At 40.2% G+C, this 18,883-nt stretch overlaps 1 protein-coding gene across 3 annotated transcripts; it reads right to left on the bottom strand.

The window, feature by feature from the left end:
- Nucleotides 1–2,610: 2,610 nt before the first annotated feature.
- On the bottom strand, nt 2,611–18,566 carry rnpc3 (RNA-binding region (RNP1, RRM) containing 3). Of its 3 annotated transcripts, none has more exons than XM_008438349.1 (16): nt 18,495–18,566; nt 16,897–17,056; nt 16,772–16,819; nt 16,539–16,648; nt 16,322–16,405; nt 14,531–14,642; nt 13,821–13,889; nt 12,607–12,749; nt 12,343–12,468; nt 11,816–11,952; nt 8,659–8,844; nt 7,035–7,129; nt 6,638–6,696; nt 5,145–5,277; nt 3,031–3,108; nt 2,611–2,872 (listed from the first exon to the last, which is right to left on the bottom strand). In XM_008438349.1, exons 2-15 carry the CDS (start codon nt 17,047–17,049, stop codon nt 3,040–3,042), a joined length of 1,524 nt encoding a protein of 507 aa, XP_008436571.1. In that variant the 5' UTR covers nt 17,050–17,056; nt 18,495–18,566; the 3' UTR covers nt 2,611–2,872; nt 3,031–3,039. The 3 variants fall into 3 exon arrangements, with proteins under 3 accessions (XP_008436571.1, XP_008436572.1, XP_017157228.1); XM_008438350.1 differs by having other exon boundaries at nt 2,611–2,671; XM_017301739.1 differs by having other exon boundaries at nt 8,659–8,841.
- Nucleotides 18,567–18,883: the final 317 nt, after the last annotated feature.

Raw genomic sequence — 18,883 nt, 5'->3', positions numbered from 1 at the left:
TTTCTTAACATCTTTATTTCCCAGAAGAACCCTCCCCATGGGTTGAGAAAGACATAAACGGTGTCTTCAGGGGTATCATGAGAAGACTTTTGGCCCGAGGCTTGTTGATGTCTCCAGTTTAGTAAACATGTCACTCAAAAGTAAGCAATATGAAAACTGAAGGCTGATATTTATAAAAGACCTGAACTAGTATGAAAAAGTGAGCATATGTATGCAGCAGTCCCAACAGCTAAAGTCCGCCTAGCTAACAGACTGCACACCTGGTTGAATCCCAAATATGAAACGCATCATCGTGATATTACTCCTGGGTGAGTCGCGGTATTAGGCTGAAATGAAGCCCGTGCAAAAGCCAAGGCAGAGCATACATCTTTATCTGCGTCCACTTACAAAAGGTTATCTTTCATATTGCTCAAACGCTACCTGATAAATGTCCTGGTAACTCTCAATATTTCCACGGCGGGTGGCACATTTGTCATCGTTGGGATGGCGGGCAAAGTAGGGCACAGATGGGAACTTCTCCCCTGACGGTGGCGTTGAAGTATGAGCTGCGGGTCGAAGCAGACGAGCACATGTGATTGATAAGGATGCCTGGGTTTTAACCAGAGGAGGGCTGAGCTCACAGCCGGGGCTGGGACCTAATGCACTGCACTGAATGAGACGTTAAAAATAAATAAAAAATAAAGTTGCATAAAACTGTTCCTTACTTTGTTCTTTTTTTTGTTTTCTTTTGTTTTACCTCTCATAGGCCTCGTTTTAAAATAGTTTTCCTATTTTGAATCAGACAACTCCTTTTATATCAACCAATGATTAGCTGCCTACTCTGTGATGTTAAATAGCAGTTTCTTTTAAAGGGGCAGTGTTATGTAAACTCAACTTTTGTCTTTTTTTTTTACTTTTACATCATGTTATTCCCTTATCAAAGACATACCTGAAGTGCAGCTTTGATTGTTTATGCATGTTCCACGGCAACCATTCAGCTGTGCAAAAAAAAAAAAAAAAAATGCCTCTGTGGACTGAGCGCCGCCTTCAAGTGCAATTCGTCCTCGGAGCTTCCGCCTCACAAAGCAGCCCTCTTTACTCACCAGCAGCAATTAGCAAACACCTGGTGGAACGGCGCATCTGCCAAGCTCATTGTATGAGCTACTTCTCAGTGAAGTGCTGTTAAAAACGTTGTTAAAGGATTAATAGAGCAGGTATGTTGTGATGACTTCCTGAAGGGCCGAGTTTCAGAAAGAGCGGGAGTTTTTAGAGACAGAGGCCGAATTTCAAGGCTTAAATTACTATGCTATTAGGAAAAGTTAGCATAGTTACTTGGTTCATGCTACAAAATGGCACTACACGCCTGGAAAACGCATAATACCGCCTCTTTAATGAAAGGCCAGAAGAAAAGGAGAATGGAGTCAATTTTATTCAAATAGCACATTTCAGCAACAAGACAGTTTCTCATCTTTAAGCAGCTGTCAGTTGTAGATAGCCTGGCCAATTAATTAGCCTTTCTCAGCTTGTTTTATGTGTTTATTGCACTATAATGAACAAAAGAAACATAATGGATAAATTTGGCACAATAATCACCTAAACAAAATTTAGAAGATCAAAATAAATGTCTTTGTTACAACTAATGCAACACTCAATCAGTAAGGCCAATTTTCCCTTGAATGGCTGGGAAAATCCTAATATACATATTTTTCCAACTAAGTAGATGCATTACATTTTGGAAACTCCCTCAATTTTCAGTCTACATATCAACCAACAGCGTGTATTTTCCAAAGATCAATAAATAACAAAACTTAATCAAGATTATAGACGTATACAAAAAAATATTGTACCTTCTTTTACCTTCAGTTGGTCTACCTGTTTATATGTGGGTAGAAATGAGGAAAAAAAGACCTCAAAGACAAAAAGTTAATTGATAAAAGGAAAGAGATAAACATACAAATAAATGTAAAAAAAAAAAAAAATGAGTTCAAGGCAAGGTAATGTGTTTCAATGGGCCAGTCAAAGTCCAGACCTAAAACCAATTCAGGATCTGCATCAACTTGAAAGCTCATGTTCATAGATGCCCTCCGTTCACTAGCTGAGACACCTCCAGGTTTTAATGCAGCAAAACTCAGTTCTGAAAAAGTCTTTGCATAAGTTTGTGTTCATAATTGCAGACATAAAATTCTAATTGAATTACATTGGACTTTGAGGTCAACAAGTGTCGAAATATGACAAATTTCAAGCGGTATGAATGCATTTGCAAGAAACGGCACACCTGTGGTTTTTTTTATTTTTCCAAATCTGTGCTCTGTAATCAGAGAAATGGGGCCAAGGACTGTAAAGGTAAGCTTATCAAGTCCCAACAATTTCCAAACAGACTGCAGGCTGCTTGTTTTGCTTGCCGTCTATTCGGGAGTGCTTTTCATTTCTCTTCCCTTTTTTTTCCCTTCCACACACCGTTTTGACAGCCTACCATCTGCTGCTGAGCCCCGTTTAGATCTTATACCTTTTCCCCCACTCTATACTTACTCGCCTGACAAGACAAGTTTTGGGACTAATGATGCTTTTGGCTGAGATGTGTGTCTGAGGCGGTAATCAGAGGGGAACAAAATAAAGAAACATGACAGCAGACACTCTGAGGATATTTTTATTAATGTGAGAAAAGAAGAAGACAGCCTCTGATGACCAGCACCTATTCAGTCAAAACAAGGAAAATAATCAGTAGGAATAAACAAACAAAAAAGCTACAGAAAAAAAATAATGCTCAGCAAACTACAAGACAAGTTTCAAGCTTTATCTGTACGATAGTAACTATAATTAAACTCTGTAGAGGTTTTGCTCCTCCAAAGGATATGTCAACGTAAGGATACAAATGGTTTTCCAGCCTTGGTATCTTAAATAGATAAAGTGTAAACACAACTGTAAGTATTTTCAATGACACATTTTGTGCTACACAAACAGATGGGTGCATATAATGGGGATATTTGAGCGATTGTTCTTCAGAGAAAAAGGACAAAAATAAGAGTTTAAAGGCTTGGGAGAGTTTCTCACCTGCTGGTTTCACCGCTGCTTCGGGCCCTTCTTGCCGTTTGTGCCGTCTGCTTTCGGTCTTGCGGATCTCGCAAATTGCTGGGAGTTTTATAGTTAAGGTGCTTTGGTGGATTTCAGAAGTAGATGACACTTTCTGCTTCGACAAATGTGCATTTAGAATAATGCAGCCTCACTGAAAACCCACCTCCGTTTCTAAGCGTACCCAGCTGTTGCTGTCCAGGGGCAGATCCGTTTCTCGTGCGGGACGCAGAACTCGTCAGGTTCTAGCCGAGGCTCTGCACTGTGGATGCAGCTCTGAGCGTTTTTCCCTAGCGACGCTCTCTGCCTTGTGTAAATTTCATTTGAGGAAAGGTCGCAGCCGTTTCCTCGGAAGGTCAGCAGACCACTGGCCAAAACTGACCTTATGAGAGCCTTGTTTTTCTAACTGCCTCGGTTGAGCTGCGACAGCTTCGAAAATAGCGCGGATTAATAATAGCGTCGCCACCTGGATGATAGGTTAAATAAAAAGCGTTGATGTGATTTATCAAAAGATTTTCACCGATGATAAAACCTCCTGCTTTAATCTTCCAAAACATCAGGAAGGTTGTTTTTTTTTTTTTTCCAAGCAGACGGAGTGGCTAGTTACAGAGCCAGTCTTTAACAAACTATGAATTTATACTGGTTCACTGCAAACACAAAGAAAGCAAACCGGCCCTGACTTTCTGATGCGTTTTAAAGGTAAAATTCAAAAACATCCAAAACATCCCCGTTTCTTTTTGCACTCTATTTCAATTAACTCTAGGAAATTTGACTTTTTTGCCTTTTCATTCAAAAAGAGTCAAATTGTCATTTAGCTGAAAAATGCATCGTGTTTTACCCAGAAGGGTCAGCAAAATGCAAACATCACAACAGAACAGAAAGGGCTATGCTAAAATGAAATTCATCATGAAACAGAAGTTAAGCTAAAACAGAATTTATTCTAAAATGTAACTTATGCTAATATAAACTTTATGTGCAATTTATGCAAATACAGAATTTCTGCAAACAAACAGAATTCATGCTAAAGCGGAATTCATGCAAATTCCGAATTTATGCTAAAATGGATTTTGTGCCAATATGGAATTTATGCTAAAACTTTAATTATGCAAATTCTCAATTTAAGCTAAAACGAAAGTTATGCTAGAATTCAGACTTTTTGAAGCTTTTCACATTTTGTCACACCACAACAACAAAGTATGTTATGGGAATGATTGTGACAGACCAACACAAAGTAGTACGTAATTATGAAAAGGAAGGAAAAACAAAAACATGGCAGTAATGTGTACTAATCCCCTCTTTTGTCATAGCCCTACATAAAATCAGCTCAGGCAATTTAGATAAAGAATGTATAACTATATTTGTAGATATAGTTATACATTCACAAAGATATTGTGGATCCTGTCATTTTCCGCATGTCCACCAGTTCCTTGCTTTACATATATCTATATGTGTGTAATATGTGCTGAGGTCCAATGTCAGCCATGCTATCGAGTTCTAACAGTGCCGTTTTCAGATCCAGCATGTTAAAGTCTGAGCTGGGCACATAACAATGCTGTCTCCAAGCTAACTCGCTGCGAAATGCACATTAAAACAGCGTCAAAATCAGGAGCCTTGCTCCCTGTGACAGGTTCAAAAGTTGATGCATAATTAGCTTCGAGAAAGAAGGAAGAGCAGGTGGTGGTTCAAAGCTGCCAGAAATTAGTCCTCATCCTCCTGAAAGCACTGAGGGGCACAGCCAACAAAACATCTGTGGAGGGGAGGGTTCACTTAATAAACCAAAAATACTTCACCTGTTCCCTGCATCGCTTTAATACACGTCCTGCCTGTGATTTTCTTTTTGCTTTAGTCACAGGTAAAATGTGTTCGGGCTTGCTTACTTTTTCAATCAGCAATGTTGGAAAAAGGTCCTGATTTGGACTGCAAACAAACATTTTCACACCAAACAACTTTTACTTCTCGGCGTGTCTGGGTGCCTTCACAACAAAAATTAATTAAACCCCAACAAAGTCTGCAGTTACGCTCCTCTTAAAAGCCTTGTTCTCGTTTCATCCTGCGAGAAGGAGCGCAGGGGTGAGGGGGAGGGAATAAAAGGATACGACGACGAGAGGTTTGTCGTGGAGAACGAAGCCGTTGGTTTCCCGCAGGGCTTTCTCGGCGCTGCGCTCGTTCGGGAGTCCTACGAAGGCCTGCCCTTTCATCCGCCCCTCCTTCATTAACACGACGTCGAACCTGGGGAACAAAGAACAAGCAGGAACGACATCATTATCCGCTGCGCGCTCGTGGCCCGCCCGGCTCAAACGTTAACGCCGCGCTCCGTTTGGTGCGACACGGGGAAATGTTATCTGCTCCTGTGAGCACATAAAACCGAATGGGTCGGCAAAGCCCAACGACCCGCGGGCTCTAAATCCCCGACAATTGATTTTTGCCGAAGACAAGCAACAGGAGGCTTTAAAAGTTTATTTAGCATTCAGGACAGGATCTGCAGCTGATGGGCATGTGTCCGTAAAGCCTTTTTTTTTTCTCCTCTGGAAGCAGTTCATAAAACACATCCCCTACTTTAGTAAATCCTGGACAGCACAGATGACAACAACCTTCGATAAAATAAGCACTCTGCAGCGACACTGCGGCCCGTCTGCTTCAGTAAGCATCATGTTTGGATCATTTCTGTCAGAAGAGATGACGACTGCAGACTGTGCTCTCCCAAATTAAAAATTAAAAGTTAGAGCTATGATGCAATATGCAGAGGGTCAAAAGTGTAAAAAAAAAAATTTTATAAAATAAAAAATGTTAAAAAAGGAAGCAAATAAGATCAAGTAAAAGAGAAAATTAAAACTGGGATATTGTTATCTTACTAAGATAATGGCTTAGGTCATTTTATGCCAAAAGATATTTTAGGCAAAAAATTACTTGGGCCATTATTTTAGGAATGTGATAATTTTCAAAAATCAACTGTATCTTTATTTCAATATTTAGTTTCTTATTCAAAAGTTAAGTAATTCATTCATTTAATCATGAATTTAGAGCTTTATTAAAGAACAAATCAGAGTAAACAATTCTGTTGCAAAGAGGGATTTGCAAGTTAACTAGCTGTGCAGTTTAGCCAATCAGAGTTCAGTTAGAGACAAATTTTAAATGATTTAATAAAAAACAGTAGCAAAGAAACAATGAAATACTTAATGATATAATTCTGTTTTCTTTTCTTGAAAGATTACAAAATGTGGTTACACCTGTCAGCTATTAATGATGAATTTATTGGCACGGTTGGTCCTCCATACTAAAAGAAATATACAGAAAAGATGAAGCCACAGGTTGGAAAAGGCCAGCCGGAGCCCCAGGCAGAGATTCTCCCTTTCCTGTTTCTCACAGGAGTCTGGCCCAAATCTGTTTGAGGGAGTGCTGATGCACCAGCATCTTAATGTCCCTCATGATCTCAGTATTAGTGCGGATACTTATTAAAAAATGCCAGGCACAGTCAGCACAAATTACGGGAAGCTCTCGGGAGGAGCGGAATAATTGCCGGGGCCAAAAATAGCCCTAAAAACAGGAGAAAACTGCGGCGCAATGTCAAATAAGATTTCTGTTTACGTACATGTTTCTCTCGGCTTCTGACGACGGGTTAATGTAGCGCCCATAGATGTACCTCAGGTCCTGGAAAACATGAAAGATAATTAATGAAATTCTAAAAAAAATTTAAAAATTCAATTTCTTTGAACATTTTTGTCATTTTGTCACATTAAAAACAACAATTAATAAAGAAGCAGGCCACACTTTTCAGATTTGTATTTGTAACAACATAAATCCTTTTACGTCCGCTTTAAGTTGTGTGTTACTCCACATGAAACACAGACTCAGATTTACAGTTTTAATGTGATAAAAGTGGAAAAGTTGAAGAAAGAGTCCTGTGCTCATACATGTGAGTGTTCAGGACAAAAAAACAAATCAGGAAGGATGGATGAAAGTGGGTCACGTGCAACAGCTGGACCTACCTTCTCCTCCACCTGCTTTGCAATGTTTTTCACGTACAGTCTGCAGGTCGGCTCGCCGGCTTCATAATTTTTAAAAACAGACATCCTTTTAATCTCTGTTTGAAAAAAAAGAGAGAGAGAGAGAGAGAGAGAGAGAGTGAGAGGAGAGAAATTGATGTGAGATGAATAAAACAGTAAAAAAAAAAAAAAAAAAAGAACAAGCACAGGTACAGAAAACCCTTTCTGTGCTCCAGTGTCTGAATCCATTGAAGGTTTGGTTGATTTCATTCGTCACCTTTTCTGGAAATATTTTCCAGAAACAATGTTTCAACACAAGTGACACTTTGCCGATTTGTTTGTTAAATGACGTTCACAATGAGCCTTAGATCTTCGGGGTGAAAAAAAAGTTCATGCTGATGTTAAACTTTCCCCAGCATCTCCTCCTTCACGGAGGGATTCATCTAGTCTCTGGTTTCAGGTTTGATTTTTCCCACAGTTTGCAAATTCTTACTTTTTTTCTTTCTTTTTTTTTGTTGTTGTTTAGCCGCGACGTCTCTCAGAATAACTCCCGGTTTATTCTAATATGCATTTCAAACGAACTACGGCATCCTGCGCTTGTTGCATCACCTCTCAACAGAAGTGTGCGAGGAGGAAATTAGAGCGTTACAGCTGTTCTGCAATACCTACATGAAAGGAGGAATGTTGTCATTGGGAGCACGTACGCGAGTCGAAACGCGTCCCTCCGAGGGGCGTTTTAATGTCTGTTGACTTTACAGAATTTTGCAGGTTGTTTGTTCTCCGTCTCTCGTCAGTGGTGTGATGAGTTCGGCTGAAAATTAAATTCACTGCGCTATGTTTCCATGTTTTTTTGCATTTCGCTAGAAGAATATTCATCCATCCATCCAACATCCATGGATGGTGTGTGCTTGCGAGGAATTTCCAGATGCTTGAAGATGTCGCGTTCGTTTGATCAAACAATTGTAAGTGTAGACACGGGGGGACTGTCCGACCACTCGGGCAGAACGCGGGTTCTGCATTGTACCGCCACGGGCTGAAAAGCCGCTCAGCAAGGTGGAAGCCGTTACTTCAAAAGAAAGATAAAAAGCCAAAAATGCAGTTTGCAAGGACCAGCCACAAACTGTGACTGTTTGGCCATAACGACCATCGCTACAATTGGAGGAAGAACTGGGATGCTTGTACCATCCCAACTATGAAGTACATGCGTGGCAGCGTCACGTTGTGGGCAGGCCCGTCTCCTTTATCTCTTTCTACCAAAAATTGGCTGACAAAAATCTTGCAATCAACTAAATCCTTTTATTGAAGGATAATTTTGTTATATCCTAGTAGCTTTGCTAACTTCTGTAACTTCTGATCTTGGAGAAACCGATAAATAAATCTCTGACATATTCTTTCTCTTATTATTGTGGCATTTAGCAAACAAAAATCATTTTGGTCATTCAAACCAACCAAAACCAAGAGCAGTTTGGTCTGATTTTTTACAATACTTTTTTACTTCAGAAAATTACAGAATAAAAGTAAAGGTGTCCTTTGTATTCACTGTATGTAAACTTCTGGTTTCAACTGCACACCAAATTTTGCTTCCATAATGTGAAAACGCTCCATGGATTATTCTGTAACTACTTACCGTCTCTGGACAGCCGGCCTTTCTCCAGCTCCTTCCTGGAGATGACGTCTGACACCAGATCCTCTTCGTCGTCGCTGCGCTCGTCCTGCTGCTGGCTGGTCTGGGCGCTGGGGTAGAGCTTCCCAAAACCTTCAGTCACCGTCTCTTCCTGAGCGGTGCTGCTGGGGGCGCTCTTGCTCTCATCTGCTAAGAGAGGAAAAACCCCCGTCAATCAGTCCCATATTTTCAGATGGTGACAGAGAGCGACTAACAGTCGACGTCACGCTGCGTCTGCACCCAGTGCACTGCGCATGTCGCCTGCAGAAAGAAAGCAAGACTATATTATTCTGACCACTTAAACTATTAGATTATACTCTTTAAAAACTATCACATATTAATTTTGCCTGGGCAGTAAAGCTGAGACAGAACAGAGCAAAATTCCCTGCAGTCAAAATGACTTCTTGTGAACAAAGTAGGTATAAATGATCGTACTTCTTCTATTCCTTGCAAGATAAATATGAATTCCGTTTATTTAGGAAAATTGGTAGTTTTAGGAAAACCCTTTTAAGGTTTCACACCTGTACCCTTTGTCACCATGGATACGCTTGTCTCAACTTTAGAGGGACTTGACGCATCTCAACGTGAACAAAATTGCTTCAATATTCCTAGTAATTGAAGTTTGAGACATTTTACTTTATTGATTTCATATTTAGTCATATTAGAATTATTTACAATGTCACACTTGTGTTTACTTTTTTTTTTTTTTTAATTTTATATCACTTATGGTTATATTTGTACTAATATTTCACACTTTAGATTGAGTAGCTTTTCAATAAATAAACAATTTCCCTTTGTGGATAAATAAATGATATTCAAATCCATTGTTCTCTATTTTTTCCCCATCATCTATCCACTCACCTGCATGTAACGTGTTTGGGTCATAAAGACGTATCCTCCTCACTAGCAACATATTTTATAACGGTATGACGAATAGCTGTAGTGCGCTGACAACGTGCTAGCTAATGTTAAAGCAGCAAGATAAAATGTGGGTAACTACGGTAACCATTGAAAGTTTGTGTTTGCAAACAAATAATCCCTCTACAGAACATTACTCGATTTGGCTTCAGTATAATGTAACTGTTTTAAAAAGTGAGAAATTAACAATAATTGGAAAACTGAAAGAAGTAGTTGGGGGTTTTTCGTCTTGAAAGAAGGTAGCGGGGATAAATCTTTTCAGCAGTGCGTGAATGCGCTGCAGATGGAAAAGAGCAGTGAGCCTGTCCAAATCCACAGAAACGGGGGTGAGAATGGTTTGTCATATCAATGAGTTGTATGTGTGCGAGTGTCGAGGCGCAGAATGCCGTGGAGCTTTTCTGATAAACACTAGATCACAGCTTCCCAACTTACAGTCCTCCTTATCGGTCGCTCACCTCCCCCTTTTCTTATTTAAACAGCTTGTTTATCAGCCCTCCCTCGCCCCGTCCACCAAAACAAGACTAATCCAAGAAGAAGAAGAAAAAAAAAAGCCACCTGTCAGAGTTTATCTTTTCCCTGCCTCTAGGAAATCCTTTGTACACGACTTTGAGATCTGTTTTACTTTTTCAGGAGTGAAGCCGAAGCCAAGGAGAGGGGAGATAAGGCAAGCAGGGAACCCCGGAGATGACAGGAGACACAGACTGTGTCCTCAAAGACGTTTGTTCACGCAGATAATAGCTTTAAAAAAAAAAACTTTCTGCTGCAACTTTCTGCTTTGAAGCGCTGCCGTGTAACACTCGGCTCAGACTCCACTTCTAGTCGGGGCTTGAACTTGTGTCAACAGGACCGACAAATCATCTCTTGGCTCGTTGTGATAAAAACAAAAACAAAAAAAAAACACGGTAGAGAAGCTGGAGCCTTGCTCTGTCTCTCCTCCACTGATGAGAGGCCAGAGCCTTTTTGAGCTTTTGACTTGAGCAAGTGAAGCGTTTTGTGATGTAGGCAGGCTACATCACAAAACGCTGCGTTTCTCCAGGCCGTGAGCGTTGTTACTCACAAAACTGAGACGGTTAAAGCGAAGCGTTCAGTTTAAAAGGGGATGCTGCGCATTATTAAGTTCAAATTATCAGTGCTCATAATAAAATACAAAATACTGATCAAGCATTCATGGCTCATCTGTCTACAGCAGGAATGTCAGGTGGGAAAAAAGAAGTGAGTAATGAAGGGGGCATGTGAGGAAGGAGAGATAAATAAAAAAATTTAAAAAACCTACACTTTGTACAACTTTTTATTCGCCTTTCATTAAAAGCTCAATAAAATAACTTGGAAGTTGGTGGTTGTAATATGATAGTCAGGTTTTAAAGGGGCAATATCATGAATTTTCTTGACACATAGTGCCAGTTTATAGCATAATCAAGTAATTATATTACCTTCATTTGTATCACATACGACTTAAAAAGAATTTTGATTTTGTTATTTAAGGCCTTGAAATTGGGCCTCTGTCTCTTTCTGAAACCCCGCCTTCAGGAAGTCATCTCAACACTTTAATAACATTTCAGCAGCATTGCACTGAGAAGTAGTTTGTATAATGAGCTCAGCTTATGTGCAGCTCCACCAGGTGTTTGCTAATTGTCTGCTGGCTAGTCTGAAGGAGCCGAGGTGGAGGCAACTCAGAAGCTTGGAAACTGCAGCTCGGAGGAAGAACTTCTCAAAAGCGCTGCTACATCCACCATGGCGTTTTTCACAGTTGAATGGTTGCCAAGGGAGATTTAAGGATTTCTCAAACATACATGAAAGAATCAAAGCAACACTCCAGCTATGTTTTTGGTGAGGAAATAACATAACTTGATGTAAAGATTAAAAAAAAAAGTCAACTTTACATAACACTGCACCCTTTAAAAACTTTTTCAAGACACTGTACTTTTCTCCAACCACCTCCTCTTTATTCTCCGTTTGTCCTTTAGAACTGCACACTCATTTCTATAACTATAAATAATTCACCAGTCTCATTTCAGGGTAAATGCAAGGACTCCCAACCTGAAGCTGCTTTAATGAAGTGAATTCCTTGGTTGTAAAAGTAAACTCAATCTCTCTGGATATTGAATTTCACTCTGGGTCACCAAACTTTATTTTCCTGTTAATTCCAACCATAATCAGTGCTTTTTTTTAATACACCTGAAGCTCGGGGGTCAAAAAGTCCTACCTTCGACGTCGACATCGGCTCGGCCGCTTCCCTCCGCGGCGGCTGCCGCCTCTGGCACCGAAATATGGAACTCGATTTTCCTGGGGCCGGCGGGGTTCGGGTTCTCAAACACGTCGGAGGGCTGCAGCGCCGGAGCACTGAGGCCGACAGGAACAGAGGGAGACAGAGAGAAAACTGAATATACAGCAAACCTGGATGATGTATGGTTGGTTTAGGCATTTTTTTGTGTTTTTTCTAAAGCTGAGATGTTCCACAGTCGGATAAACACGTGGCCAGGAGATGTATTTATAGTCGGGAAAGCAGACTGCGCTCTGTTCATGAGGGAGGCGGTGTGCAGGTGTGTGAGAATGTGGAACAAGGACAAGTCGCTGAGCCACACGGGGCCGTCTCCAGGAGGAAGACGGATCGTCTGGAGAGGTTTTCTCTTTTCTTTTATTATTTGCCCTGTGCTTTAACTGAGCCATGAATACGGCATCCGGATAAATCATGTTTGAGGACTGTGACACGCTTGAGTGCTTGCCGCGTACCTCTGAGAGTCTGGTTTTGGAGCGTAGAGCAGGTCCTTGATCTTGGGCTTCTTCCTTTTTGAAGCTGTTTTTGGTCTCAGGGGCCTCTTGCATGCTTGGTTGACCAGACCCATCAAACGTGCGATCCTCAAATAAAACAAGGGGAGGAAGAGGGAGAAAAAAAATGACTAACATGTATAGGGAAAAAAAAAGACAATCAACATCTAAACACACAATGAAACAACAGCTATGAATATTAATTTGATGCCTGCATCCTCTCCTCACCTCTCCTTATCTTCTTCATCCCCGCTTTCATATTCCGACTCTTCCTCGCTGGACCTCTCCATCTCCTCCTCTGGTAAAGGTGGGTAGTCAGTGGGCAGAGGAGGAGGCATGGGGAAGGGTGGAGCAGGAGGCAAGAGCTCAAACTGCAACAACAACAACAACAACAAAAAATCACGCATCAAAGGTTGCGGTGAGACTCGATTGAAATCTTTAGTCGAGTTAATTGCAAGGGCTAATGAATTCCTCGAAAAGTGTATATCAACAAAATAAGCAATATTTTCAAGTCAGGAAACCCCTTTTGCTGCAAAATTACTGAATATATGAGCTCAATAATAAAGATTCGTAGTTTTTAATCTGTTTTTCAGGTTATTCAACCATCAGAATGGCACAAAATGCTTCTATAGCCATTTAGCGTTCAAGAATTTCAGGAACCCCTGATCATTTATACAACTTCTTAAAAAAATACTTCTGTTTACACTGAAATTAGCACTGTGCTGCTGCAACATATTTAGCATTGAGATGTTATTTTAGGCTTGAGTAGCTAAAAAAAAAAAGGCTAACTCATTTTAGCTAAACTTGCACACAATGACAGTATTTTCCAGCATCCCATCAGATCATTTTCTGAACAACAAATTAACTCCCTTTGGACTTTCTCCATCCATGTGTTGTCTGCAGATGTCGCTTGTGCGTCAGATTTATTGGCGTACCAGAAACAAGTGAATATATGGTTCCGTCTGGAACCTTTGTATGTAAAAAAATACAAATTTTATATACTGTGTTATGTGCCAACGCCTATGTAATTATTAATTAATCTAAATTAATGTGTTAAAGACCTGGCACTAATTACACAAGTCTAACAATGACCTAAAACAGAATTAATAAGTAGTTCTTATAGTCACTTTTACTGTAATTGCAACAGTACCACAAAATATTGTGATAGAACTTTAGGTCCATATTGCCTATCCCAAGTAAATGCATCACATTTGTGAGGGTCAAAGGCAAAATGTTGTAATGATATAAGATTCAGAGGAAGAAGAGGAAGAAGTGGAGATGTTCAATATATCTGCTTGTACAGATAAATGCTAATTATTTTATGGGAAGCGCACCTCCTGTTGTCTCAAACTGGTGAGATCAAAGTGTTTCAATGCTTTTGCGAGACCCAGTATAACCAGTTACACCATTTCTGTATTCAGGAACCACGTCCGGAATCTTACCATGGGCGGCCTTGCTGTGATGGGACCAAACGGGCACGGCAGATTCATCTTGTTCATCAGATGAAGCACCTGTTTCGATGTGAGATATGTACGCATTTAAACAGGGACAGCAGAATGTGCGTGTGTGTGCGTGCGTGTGAGGAATCCTAACACAAGCCGGTTGCATAAACACACTGCGGCTCCCCAAACAGGCAGCCTGGAACGCAGGCTCCGTATGTAAAACAGACCGGCCGACTTCTGCATACAAATACGAGGATCAAGGTGGGATTGAAGCAGAAGACAGATACCTGAGGTGCAGCAGAGCCGATCGGCTGGCGCACTAGCACCACCTAGACGCCGACACGAGATGCAGCTCGGCTCCCAGGGAAATGCTAAACCCATAACTCATGCTTCCCACTTACGGTTTATTATTAATACTTGCTCTCCGAATTGGGTTTGAAAAGCCAAACGCTTGCTGTTTGATCCTTAAGAGCTTGGCCAGTGCTCAGAAACCTTGTGCACACTTGTTCCTGATTCGTGTTTCTGTTTCACAATCAGAATCTGAAGACTGAATGCTTTTTGCTTCGGTAACATTTTATTTTATTTTTTTGAAAAACAGATTTCCGAAAGGAATATAATGCAACACAAAGACATGGAGATTCTCCACATCTGCATATCCATGCTCTTGGATGGAAAATAAAGAGAACTGAGGAGAGGCGGTGTTTACTCACTTGGACATAAAACTTTGGCACAGCGATGAGGGCATGCGTTATGTTTGTGAGGACGCCGTTGGAGGGCGGTGGGTATAAATATTTCAGCGTGGGATTTGAATGAAATCTCATCCTAAAGGGTTCGAAAAGAGGAGAGGGAACGTGAACACCAAGCATAACGAGTCATCCACCAATCAGATCAACTACTACTGGTTCTAGCTGGTGATTAGAAAGTCGAATCAGGAAAAAAAATCAGATTTTCTTTTCTGTTTTTGAGATAATATTGGAGTCAGCTGTGTTGAAGCAGAGCGACATCTAAACGTGGCAGGACACCGATCCTCAAAGACGGGAGTTAAAAGACCAGCGATTTACACAGATGAGTTGGAATTTGTTTAAGTTCTTGTGGGGGAGGGGAGGGGGGAGGAATAATAAAAATGAAAGGTGCCAGATCAGACCTCAGCATGGACCAGTAAAAGCCTGATCGGGAAATCGCTTCCATAAATCCAACTCTGCACTTTTATACAGACGTGCAATGCTGTCGGTTATATGTTTAGAGACAAAAAATAATGGTTGTTTTCAGCCTTCAAGCAATTATATCTTGTAAGTATTACACTTACGGGGAACATTTGCCTCCTTTTTTTTTTTGCAAAACACATTTTGAGATGTTCTGTAGATTTGCTTATATTCTGTATACAGTTCATGTTAACTTCACTGACCAAAATGGAATTATTCTTTGTCACTTTAACAACTCCTCAAGACGACTTCAGTTGAATTAAGGGTGCCATTTCACAAAGGTACTTGAAATTGTTATGGACACCTTAAGTATTAACTACTTCAAAACTTAAACTTTTTTAGTAATACCATGTTGTGGCAAAAATGAAGCTTTAAAAAAAAGCTACTTTTTGAAAAGGTGCTGCAAAATCAGTAAGTTAGGCCGCAACAATAAATAAAAATAATTTAAAAAACACCCTGGAGGGACTGAAAAGAGTATTATTTGCATTATTTATTTAGTACCAACTTCCACATTGACCGATTGGGAAAAGATGGGATTTCTACATTTTAATCTGGTCGATCGTGTTGAACCAGCAAATTAACCTGTGAATTTTAAACAGGTTGATTTATACAAACTTTTATTTTGCAAAAATGTGGAATTTCGTATCCCTAATTTGTGTGTGCTTTAGGAATTCCCTCCATCCCGCCATCATTTTTGAAACGACACAATGCAAAAGATACTATACATTTTAGGTAATGGGTAAAGACTGGTGATTCTATTTCCGTTTACTTTTCAGCAAGCAGCTTTAAGATACAATGGAAAGATATCTTCCTGCAACCATTAAGGTTACAAAAGATTTTTTTAAAAATTGGAAGTTGGCTTAAGATAAGAGTTGCAGCAACGAGAGTGTGCTGTTACCGTAGCGAGTGGTATCAAAGAGCACCTGGTCCCGTCAACTGGCAGGCCAGGCTGCCTGTCAGGAGCTCAGTGGCAGCCCGGCTATCTAATTGGACACAAGGTGTCTGACAGCTCCCAAATATGCCTCTCAGATACTCTTCCAGGTTCACTGTCAGCTCGCCTATGGGCAGTTTCTGCAGAGCGAACTGACGACACCTTGACAACTGTTAAGGATCACGTCATGCGAGCACACTGAAATGTCCGAGGTAGTTTTGAGGTGGAGGCTGCAGGCTTCACATATTTCAGGTACAGAGGCTCCCTAAAATGTCTAGTATGTAGTTTCTTTTATAGCTCATAAAATGTGGTCAAAACTCAAAAATAATTCAGTAACCCTTTAGTTTACGGCATGTAGTCCTTCTTACCCGAGGTTAGGAGAAACGCCAGTCTCTATGATTGGGATTTTTGGCTGTTTGAACTCCTGTGTCTTCTGCTTTTCTTTGACATGACTGTGTGGAAAAGAGAAGAGATGAAACCAGAAACTTGTGAGAGTCTTCACAAAGGAAATCAGTGCAACAATAAGAAGTGGGCAAAGATTTGTTGAATGGGAAGGAGAGGGCGATGTACTACAGAAAACCATACCCATCTGACACCGGGGGGTCCTTTAAAACTGTTAAATTATCTTGGCCTTGTGCAAACTCCACAATAAGGGTCTGGTCCAGAATCTGTAGCTGATGGAGCCTACTGAGGGCCTTACAAGAAAGAAGATGGGAAGGTGAGTACCATCATCCACCACAAACTCATAGAAAACATTAGTTACGTCTGTACACGCAAAGAAAACAATATTTAGTAGCTTTTGGACACAAGACACTCACTTTTACTGCCATATTCTCACTTTTAAATGTCGCAAAAGCCGCATGTTTCTGTTAAGAAGGAAAAAAATAATTCATGTAGGACATAAAAGTCAGATTTTAGGATGCAAAGGGGTCAAAAGACCTACCAAACGTCCACGGTTTGAAAAGACTCGAACCGACTCGGCACCAAAATACCTCAGGAGGTCTTCCTTCTCGTTCGTATTGAGCTCAGCCGGTAAGTGGCGGACAAGCAGCGTTCTGCTGCCTTTGCTTTTGGACGATTCTTCATTTTTCTCCATTTCCTTGCTGGGCGGGCAAAAGGAAAAAAACGTAACATTGGTCCACAAAGACCAATGAATAACTCGCACCTGCCTTAACTTTCAGTTAAGTTTATACTTCACATTTACTGTCAAATACAAGTAGAAGTGAAACATCATCTACCATTACAGAATGCCACCCGAATAGACAGAAAATGCAACCAAATGCTTTTATTTGTTTTAGGGAAAATACCCATACAAACCACCCTGCCAGCCTGTTGAGTCATAGTTGCCAGTTTACTGCCAAACAAAGACATTACTCAATCTGGGAAGGGTCATAAAACCATTTCTAAGATTTGGAGCGTAATGAGCCTCCTTTGGAGTGACCAATCAACCAAATAACTCTAAATAAGTAATCCAGGAACTCATAAAAGAACTCACAGCAGCATCAAAAGCACCAGGCCTCAGTTAAGGTCAGTACTCATGACTCAACATTGAGAAAGGCAGACTAGAGGGAAAAACTGGTGTGCCTACCAGATTTCCATGGAAGGTTAACATATTTGCTAAAAAAAAAACAAAACAAAAAAAACATGATTCTCAAGACTATTAGAAATGTATTTTATGGACTGAGATGAAATTTTTTTTTTTATGTTTTGGAAGACGTTTGTTCTGTTTCATCTGGAATAAAACTAACAGGATTTCAGCATGAGAACATGACACTCCAACATAAAGGTGGCAGTAGGAATGTCTGAAGCTATCCTTCCTTCTGCAGGACTTGAGAGAAACTTGTTGTACCTCACCCATAAATTCTCCTCTCTATCAGAAAATGATGTCATCTGTTGCAGTCATTGGTGGCACAAAAAACACAGATTGAGGCTCCAATTCACATTGCAACTGACTGATTTATACATGCGTTTCTCTTTAATAAAATAAATGGCTGGAGAATGACATCTCCTACTTACTCTGGGTATGTTACCCTAATATTAAAATGTATTTGACGAGCTGAAAAAGTAAACGTGGCAAAAAAGCAAAAACAGAAGAAATGGAGGTTAATGCTTAGTGCTCACTGAGTGACTGTATCACAAACAGAACAGACTCCTCTGAACTTCTCTGCTATGCCCTATGAACAGTTGTACGAAACATCTAGAAATTACCCTCTCTCTTAGAGAACTTTGTAATAAACTAAGCCGAATTAAATAACAAAGCGTGCTAAGCAGTTGAGTATATTCAGTAGCTTTGAAAACGAAGAGACGAATTGTCCATAAGCAATATAAGGTGAAAAAGTCATTTCTCTTCGCGAAATCTCAGGTTAAGCTAGCTTAATGCTACTGCTACTACCGACCAGGTTTAAAATCTATTTTTCTGAACCTATTCTATAAGGTTATTTAACAACAATGCGCCGTTAAAAAAACGACTGAATTCAGTTTGGTAAAGAGCTCTAATGACGCGAAGAATTGTAATTTCCATTGAACAGATTTCATACTTGCCTCCTAAAGCTGCAAACAGACTTCCGGGGAAATCTTCTTCTATTTCATCCCGTCAGTTGACACACATTTCAGAGACCTACTGCCTCCCTGTGGCAGAATGAAGTCACTACTTTTTTCACGCCGAACTTGCGATCACATTTGTTTACGAAGTTTACAATTTTTCCCGGTCTTTCAACCAGTGAACTATAGCTTACAAAAACAATACACTGGTGAAAAACGGTAGCTATTGTTTTAATGTTATCCAGTTTTATGTTTTTGGTTTTAACTCTGAACAGCAAGTTTCAGAAAATTGCACTTTCCATATTGAGAATGACTCTCAGAGAACTTTAAAGAATGTTTAAAAGGTTAGAAAACACTTTCATTGGGAAACAAAACTCCTTGAACATCTT

Source organism: Poecilia reticulata, linkage group LG20 (assembly GCF_000633615.1).
Source record: "Poecilia reticulata strain Guanapo linkage group LG20, Guppy_female_1.0+MT, whole genome shotgun sequence".
Taxonomy (NCBI): Eukaryota; Metazoa; Chordata; class Actinopteri; order Cyprinodontiformes; family Poeciliidae; genus Poecilia; species Poecilia reticulata.
Note: the sequence above shows the minus strand (reverse complement) of the source record. Positions and strands in the feature narration are given on the sequence as shown.

Bases quoted from the DNA above. Each gene is read 5' to 3' on its own strand.
- rnpc3 (XM_008438349.1), bottom strand. From the start codon at position 17,049: ATGGAGAAAAATGAAGAATCGTCCAAAAGCAAAGGCAGCAGAACGCTG. The intron at 16,820-16,896 runs GTAGGTCTTTTG...CCTTCTTAACAG, and splicing joins TTTCAAACCGTGGACGTTTG to AAACATGCGGCTTTTGCGAC. The intron at 8,845-11,815 runs GTAGGACTTTTT...TTCCTCTCTTAG, and splicing joins AGCCGATGTCGACGTCGAAG to CAGATGAGAGCAAGAGCGCC.